Source organism: Maylandia zebra, linkage group LG5 (genome assembly GCF_041146795.1).
Source record: "Maylandia zebra isolate NMK-2024a linkage group LG5, Mzebra_GT3a, whole genome shotgun sequence".
In the NCBI taxonomy this organism is placed as follows: domain Eukaryota; kingdom Metazoa; phylum Chordata; class Actinopteri; order Cichliformes; family Cichlidae; genus Maylandia; species Maylandia zebra.
In genome coordinates, this window is record NC_135171.1 from 19,368,803 (window position 1) to 19,376,883 (window position 8,081).

Sequence of the window (8,081 nt, forward strand, 5' to 3'; positions counted from 1 at the left end):
TAATTATAGGCATCAAAACTTTAAATAATAATAGCTGCTTTTAAAACAAAAACAAAAAAGACAAATAGTTCAGGAACTGCTTTTATGGTTAATTGTGTGTTCCCAAATTTCAACACTATTTAAGCTCAAACTGTATGTGGATTATATGGAGTCAAACAGATGATTATCATCAAAATTCAAGAGAAAATTAAGGATAAGATCATCCTTGAAACAAAGTAGATGTTGGAAGGATCGAGTAGTGCTGATGTTATTAAGAAAAACAAACAAAACCAAACATTTCCATTGACTGAAGACAAAGCAGAGTCAGAAAATGTACAAATTTTATATTAAAAAGACATCTCAGGAGAATGATCACAAAACGGAAAATTCATTTTCACACAATAACACCAAAAATACTTCCTGATCTTTCTACTGTGGCTGTACTGGTGTGCTCGCACTGCTGCCTACAGCACACTCTGGTGGGGTTACGCAGGAGGTCAGTTTTATTACAAAGCCAGGAAATCTAAACTTTGCTACAATCTCGATTCTCGAGCTCAAGTAAATCGCAGCTGGTTTCGGTAGTGTTTAACTCGGAGGTAATGTGAAATAATGAGCAAAGAAGTTTTGTGTGCGCGAGTTTAGGCTCCAACATGTGAGGATAATTGTTGTGCTCTGTCAGCAGCATGTGAGAGGTTTAACTTGAGAAGATGCAGGCAGTTTATTTAGCAGTAGGAGTGTTTTAAAGTCACTGGAGGTTAAACAGTAAATTAATGCACAGGAATGTGGATACTAATTGTGCAAATGTTGTGTACTAAGCACTTTAACACCTGAAGACATTTCTGGTTATAATCCAACAGTTTAGGAACATGAGTCTTTTAGCCAAATTTATTTAGGATAAATAAAGCATACTGCTGAGAGCACGTCGCTGCTGTTGGAGGGGGTAAACTACCTGGGAAATTTTGTTTGGTGATGAAGGCACGTTATCGTTCGAACTACACTGAAACCCTATCTGAAGTTATTTTTACACGATGTACTTTTAAAACCGAGGCCCTCAACTTTTCGTTTTACCTGAACGAGTATCTCATGGGGGAATATAAGAAGGAGAATCAAGCTGGTATCAGTTAATCCTGTGATCATGGGCAGTTAAATAAATACTGACGAGCATGAAAAAACTCTTCTAAAGCTTGAACTTGAAAGTCACACTTATCATTATATAGCGGTGTAATTCAAGAGCAGGCCAACTTCTTTCAGCATCACTTTGATTCGACCTCAGGAATTTTTCCATCATGCGTGAATGAGGGCTCGAAGGACCACCCAACCAAATTTAGCCTCCGCATAAAGTCCAAATTCATTTTTACAGTTTCACAGTTTATATCCAGAGACCAATAAGAGCCTTTTTAATAACTTACAGTGTCACATAAAATGAGATATTACTCCCCAAAAGGGAAAAAAAAAAAAAAAAAAAAAAAGAGTAGCAGAGTAGTCCTCAAAGTGTCCATGATCACAGGAGTAATGCTTTTTGTTTTTATTTCTTATCATAAGGATTTTTATACAGATTGTCCCACTGCCCTGACACAAACAGGTGATAAGTGGCAATAGAAAACACTACAGCACCCAGAAGTCTCCATTTGAGCTGAGGAGAGACAGTCGCTATGGTGAGAGGATATCAAAGCTCATCATGGGTCATTTTTAGAGCGTGGTCACAGAGGTCTGCGGGACACACAGCACAGAAACAACACGGTGAATTAACAGCTGAACGCATGGGGAACATCAGAACAGAAAGAAATGTTTGCATTTTGATGCATTTGGCCTCAACCTACCTGTCCTTTTGCTGCACAGTTTGTCTTTAACGTTGTCCGTTTCGTGAGCGAAGAATTCGATGATTTCATCCTCGTGCTGTTCCACTATTGTTTCACACTGAACAAAAAAGGAAAAATACACACTTAAACCACATCCTTTTTTTTGTGCTCCTCCTTGGGGTGTGCTGGAGGTCTAAGCGGGAAAAACTATACTCACCGCAAACTTCATGCTGGCTGTAACCCTTGAATCCAGCGAGGCCTCCAACAGGTCCATGGCCTCGCCGCTCCGAGACTTGATCCTGACGTACGATTTCCTGTTTGTGGAGGGATCCGTGCGCTCGCCGTAGTCCCCCATCCTCTCGCATATGCTCTCCATGAGCTCCAGGAGGTTTCCTTCTGAGCGTGCCAGAGGAACCTGGTGGTGTCAGAGTTCAGAAGTTCTTTTTATTGCCAACCCACTGAAACTAACTGATATCTTTAAAATGAGATAATGACCTTCAGAGGCAGGCAATGCTTTCTATAAAAGTATGGCCCTGTTTTGTGGTCAACACTGTGTACTTATGATGCAGTCTACAGTGGGGGCTGAACCCAGACTACAACGTGGCTATGCTACTGCAGCCTCACCTCTCTGATGGACTGACTCCCATCTGGATTGATCCTGAAAGATCCCGTCTGGATCATTTTCTTCGGGTCTATCTGGGAAATGGCCCACTCCATCTCGTCTACCAGAGCCCTGCAGGCTGAGGAGGGGAGGGGAGGTGCAGCAGAGGTCAGACACCGATTACATTAGGACTTTTCTTTGTGCGTGCGGCCGAGGCTGCGCGTCAAATCGGTTACTCACCTCCACATCTGAGGTCCTGTCCTTGTCTGGCCGCCTGGCTGGAGCTCAGGAGGAGACACACAAGCAGGCAGTGTGTGAGCAGGAGAGCAGCTTCCCTCATTTTGCCTCTAAACGCGCACATTTTAGCATCACACAGGAAAACAAACAAAAAAACAAAAACATTCAAGTAAGTCGGCCGGAAGGCTCTCAGCCACCGTTTGCTATAAAACCCTCTGCAGCTCAGCAGCCGGGTTACTAATACTGACGCAGAGATGCACTTTATTCCACTTTTCATTCAACTTACTGTTTCTGTGGGCCGCCAGGAGAACACCTTTACGCTTTTCCACGCTGTTGCATCGTATTCGGTGAAATGTGGTGACGTAGCAACCGGGTACGTGGAGCGCGAGACAGCTCGTGCAGCGCCCCCACGTGGGCGGGAAGATCCCTGCTGGCTCCCTCTGCAGCCAGGGTCATTTGTGTTGGAGCAAGAGTGTCAAACATAAGGCCCGGGGCCCAAAATCGGCCCGGTAGACTCCTATCTGGAGGTTTTTGGAATATATGAAGGAAGTGTTATATTTTTGACATTTAACTATGTTTTCAGAAGTTTTACAGCTTGTCCTGCTGTTTTGACTTCCATCAATGCCATACATACTATGCCAAAGTATTTAATTAATAGATAAACAATAACAATTAAAACCCAATAAAATTCCTATTTTTTTTTTTTTTTTTACTGGTTACAATCTGCTTGTTAAGTCTGATGTTACGGGTGACATAGCTGACATTTCCGGGTCCAAATGCTCTTGAATAAACAACGATGGGTTAGGAGTAAGCTAGCTAACGGATGATTAAACATGATATGTCCTGTACTGGCTGATGCATTTCATAAAACACGCATGCATACAGCACTGCTATAACAGTGGAAGTAAACCAAGATGGAAATCTACAAAACAGGGAGATTTTGGAGAGTTAGTTATGTTAGCCTAGTTGAGATTATCTTCCTGCCCATTGGCTAGCTACAGGGGTACTGGTACACACAGCAGCACTTCTGGTGTTTGTTAGAATGTTTGGGGTAAGCATTAATTTGCTTTCAATATGGGTGCATGTTGAGGGTCAGTCAGTGAGGTTCAGCTCCCGTGAGTGTCTGATTGGCAAAGATAAGTGCCATTATATCGCAATGTTGATTTAGGTGGAACATGTGTGAAAGCAAAAGAAATTGCTGAGATGACGCCATCAACTACACAAGGTCGGTCATTATTTAAAATTCTGTCTTTGTTGTAATTATTCTCTTAATTTTATGTAAAGCATTGTGTTTTATATTGAGACACACATGTAGTCTTCATCAAAAAATGTCAAACGTGTGCTTTAAGTGAATACTCCTAAATAAGTCCAGAAGGCCATAAGGTAATTTGATATTTACCTTAATACATAGTATAAATTATACGTGTATGTAAACTCTTGTAAACTACAGACATCAGACTGTCTGTCTTCACTATCCCCACTTTAATTTTATATGTATTTTGTATACTCTACTTTTTCTACTCTGTGGTCAAACATTCTTGGTCCCATTAAAAACTTTTCACATTGTATTTGTTTTTCCTTTTGCTTTAAATCTAGATTTTACCAGCCAAGACATTTGATGGATTGCTGAGGAACCTGAGTTTTGCCAAGCAGAAGACAAGGCTTGCTATGTACTGGCATAACTCACCGTGACTGCGTAAGAGAAGAAACAGGTTGAGGAAGCAACAGTTGGGCAAACAGAGAACGTATTGTGGTTAAAAAAAAAAAAAAAAAAAAGGGGGGGGGGGCCTTGAAATTAATTCTGTTAGGTGTTAAGCAAGAAATTTGAGTGAACCATCTCTCTTAATTTGTATTTCTTAATGAAAGGGCAGCATATCGCAAGAAGAGAATCATGGCCAGCAACTTAGGTGTAGTCCAGCAGAGCTCATACCATTCCTTATTTAAGACTCTGCTTGGCCAGTACAACCTGACAGAAGGATCTAAAGTAGGCTGTCAGTAAAAAGGGGTCTGTGCTTCTAATAATGCATTTATAACTAAGTAATAGTCTCATCCCCAAAGGCAGCTGTACACTGACTGTACTGGTGCAGTTGTTGAGAGGGGACTGTTTTTAACCAACAGTGGCCTGCTTGGCAGTTCTCCAGATGGGACAATCTCTGATGACTGCACGATTGAGGTGAAATGCCCATGGTCAGCCAGAACCAAAACTGTCTTGCAGGCTGTAGAAAGGAAGGACTTTTTCCTACAGCTGGATGAGGCAAGTGGTTCCCTGGTATTAAAAAAGCATCACAACTATCTACATCTCACAGGGGACCAACAGCTGTCACTTTATTGGTTGGACTCCATGTGACTTTGTAATCTTGCCTGTTGATAGAGAACAAACTTGGGCTGTTAACACTGAAACTTTAGAAATGTTCTTTTACCCAACCGTCTATCGCAGCTATGAATTCATATCTGCACAAGCGATGCATCGGTCCAGCAGTTTTCAGTTCATTTTTAAATAAATTATAAATATTTGTAAATTGTACATTTGTAATTATATTCAGATAAATTATTAAAATTAAGTTTTGATTTTAACAAGAAAATGTTTTGTACAAAAACTGTTTCTGAAAATAAAGAGTAACACATTTATCTTGTATTCCTTATTTTTAATGAAAATGTTCAGCAAAACAACTAGGCAGTAATCAGGAAGCTGGAATGAAATGAACAATATAACAAGCCACTGATGAAACAAAAACCACTTAGAGTAAAATTAAACATTTTACCAATTACAACTGAGAATTTTCAACTTTAAACTATGCAACTAAAAATGATGTAACATCCTGACTATATCCACAAAACAATCCAAAATACTTAAAAAGGTACAAACAATAAGAATAAACATATTCAACAGTTGTACTGTCGGGTCCACAAGTAGTTAGACAGTGACACCATGTAATTTTGCCTCTGCACTTTCACTGGTCTAATTCATTCAGTTTCATGGATAACGGGTGTCTGTAAATTTGTAAGACACACACATACTTTCAGTATCTTATTAATATTTTTTTTGTACTGATGTGGGACGAGATTCAAAATTGAGAAACGTTTCAGTCTTTGAATGGAATGTGCTACATGTGCTCTTGCAGAGGAGATCAGCCTGTTATTGTTCACTTCCTGCTGTGCGAACTGTCCGCTGACAGACGGAATGTTCAGCGAGACCCCCTCTGGGAGGATGTCCTGAATTGTGAAGTCCTTACCTGCAATGACCATGTCACCTGGTTGTAAATGTCGCAGTACTCCACAGTCAGCTGTTATCGCCTTATCTGAGGTTTTTCCACTGTACAAGTTGCTTGCAAAGGTTATTACACCATTTGGAGCCACACCAATTAGAGCCTTGAGTATGATCCGTCCTTTGCGTTGGCTATACAAACAACTTTGTGTGTCACGACTCTCTCTGCCAGAAACAGAAACTTCTGTGCAGTCAAGCACAATCCTGCAGTTAGGAAATGGCTGGAAGCAATCCGGCAGCGATGTCTGATTCTTGGCTCTCGAGGCAACGTTTTTTTCCAACATGCCAACATACAAAATGTCGTGCAGTGCACTAACAATTGTTGTGAAAATGTTAGTTACTGTGGCTGTGCTGCAGGTAAACCTTGTTGCAAGGTCTACATGGCCACAATCAAGTTTGAGCTTCATTAGGGTTAGTAATAACTGGTCCACTATGGGCAACATTTGGACAGTCCAACCAGAATGATATTTGAGCTCAAATTTGGAAAGAAGGGATTCTAAAAACAGGACAGTAGCAGTATCGGGCAATCCAGTATAGTACTGGACTCTTTCAGGATTGTCAGATATTTGACTGAATGAGAACGTCTGCTTCTGTTTCTCCAATTGTTTTTTTAGCTTTTCATTCTCTTGTCTTAGCATATCATTCTCAATCTCAAGCACCACAAGACTGTTGGAAGAACTTGAGGAGCTTGCAGTAGCTGTCTGTGTATCTGCATTGTTGGAGTGATGTAGCTCATCTGATCTTTCACACTCATTTTCACCACTAGCTGGGACCTGTTCTTTTTTCTTTTTATGCACAGGGTGTTTTTCTTCATCTGAGAAGTGAAAAGACTCCTCGTTCCATGCAAATCTTGTTGGCCCCGCAGCTTTTCCTTCAGGGAAATGCCAGCTGCAGACTCTTGAGTTGCAGTTTGGGGTGAAGTTAAGACGGCTGTAGAAGTGTTTAAAAAGGGAGAGAGAAATTATTCATCACATGGTAGCCCTTTGTTACTTATGTTTAACAGTGACCGTAATTAGTATAATCTTACACAACTTTTTTTTTGTGTATTATTGGCTTTTAAGCTTACCAGAAAGATAAATGCTGACACATATAGCTAACCATTTGGTAGTTAAGTCTCTGTTTTGGTCATTAACTCTCACGTAGGCTATGGATTTTAGTGGGTGTTCTTACTATGAAGACATGATCGCTTTTCATGTGTCATTTTTAATCCTCCAAGAGTAGAAAGCTGTGTAGTTATGGCAAATTGACCCATAGCTTTCAATCTTTGCTTAGAGAAATAAAAATGACATCCAAACCGCGTTGATATCTTCGTAATAAGAAAACATGATAAAATCCATAGCCTATGTAAAATTCGTAGAAGCCAGGATGTTCTGGGAATCCGTCCTACCGGTTGTTTCTGCGCATGCGCACAACACAAAATTAAGTGGCAAACAGTCCTGTTTGTGAATATGAGCTAGAAGTATAATTTGACGGGTAAAATTAATTGCATAATTGCTGGAATTATTGTGTGAGAGCAGAAATGTTCATAAACGGTACGGTAGGACGGTGTGCCAAAGTAGGATGGTTTTTTTATTAGCGGGTTTTAGTTGTTCAACGCTAGCTATATTAGCTAACTAAAGTAAAACCACACTTGCGTTCATCTTACAAGTTTATTCATTCACTTTGGAATTGTAACGTACCTTATCGCGTGCAGCCACTTCTGCTTCTCTTTCTCGTCACAAGGAAAGCGGTGAAATGACAAATTCGTGTTTTTTTTTGATCCAGAATAGTTAAAACAAAAAGGAACACAGCACTGCGGCATGTTGAACACGGGTGTTTGGATCCGGAAACGGAAATTACGTCATCACTTAACGATAGATTTTTATTTAATTTTAATAATCTGTAATATTAAACATTAATTTATTCATGCTGGTACATTTTTATTTATGTAATGCAGCAACATTTCTTTATCATGCAAAAAAAAAACTGAGACTTGCACTTCTTTTTCTCACACATTAAATTTGTCCTTAAACAACTGGCTGGTGGTTTTGGACAGTAAGACTGAACAAAAGCACTGATTTTATTTGTTTTTTCTTCCTACTCTTTTCCTATAAAACCAAATGCAGACCACCAGAATAATGAGCAACTGATACTAATGTTAGTTTTTTTTCTTGTCAGACAGCAAACTATGTAAAAGATTTAAAAATAAAATAAAAATCAA

General features: G+C 39.9%; 2 protein-coding genes across 2 annotated transcripts; both read right to left on the bottom strand.

Annotated features, from left to right (window-relative positions):
* Nucleotides 1-153: 153 nt before the first annotated feature.
* cnpy2 (canopy FGF signaling regulator 2) lies at nt 154-3,057 on the bottom strand. The gene is made up of 6 exons (XM_004545029.3): nt 2,903-3,057; nt 2,620-2,726; nt 2,403-2,518; nt 1,996-2,193; nt 1,800-1,896; nt 154-1,689 (listed from the first exon to the last, which is right to left on the bottom strand). Exons 2-6 carry the CDS (start codon nt 2,717-2,719, stop codon nt 1,646-1,648), a joined length of 555 nt encoding a protein of 184 aa, XP_004545086.2. The 5' UTR covers nt 2,720-2,726; nt 2,903-3,057; the 3' UTR covers nt 154-1,645.
* A 2,194-nt stretch (nt 3,058-5,251) lies between these two features.
* On the bottom strand, nt 5,252-7,697 carry LOC101473490 (uncharacterized). The gene is made up of 2 exons (XM_004545361.5): nt 7,561-7,697; nt 5,252-6,811 (listed from the first exon to the last, which is right to left on the bottom strand). The coding sequence occupies exons 1-2, from the start codon at nt 7,680-7,682 to the stop codon at nt 5,581-5,583; spliced, it is 1,353 nt and encodes a 450-aa protein (XP_004545418.3). The 5' UTR covers nt 7,683-7,697; the 3' UTR covers nt 5,252-5,580.
* Nucleotides 7,698-8,081: the final 384 nt, after the last annotated feature.

Bases quoted from the DNA above. Each gene is read 5' to 3' on its own strand.
- cnpy2 (XM_004545029.3), bottom strand. From the start codon at position 2,719: ATGAGGGAAGCTGCTCTCCTGCTCACACACTGCCTGCTTGTGTGTCTC. The intron at 1,897-1,995 runs GTGAGTATAGTT...TTTTTTGTTCAG, and splicing joins CAGCCAGCATGAAGTTTGCG to TGTGAAACAATAGTGGAACA. The intron at 1,690-1,799 runs GTAGGTTGAGGC...TGTGTCCCGCAG, and splicing joins ACTGTGCAGCAAAAGGACAG to ACCTCTGTGACCACGCTCTA.
- LOC101473490 (XM_004545361.5), bottom strand. From the start codon at position 7,682: ATGCCGCAGTGCTGTGTTCCTTTTTGTTTTAACTATTCTGGATCAAAA. The intron at 6,812-7,560 runs GTACGTTACAAT...ACACTTCTACAG, and splicing joins AAGTGGCTGCACGCGATAAG to CCGTCTTAACTTCACCCCAA.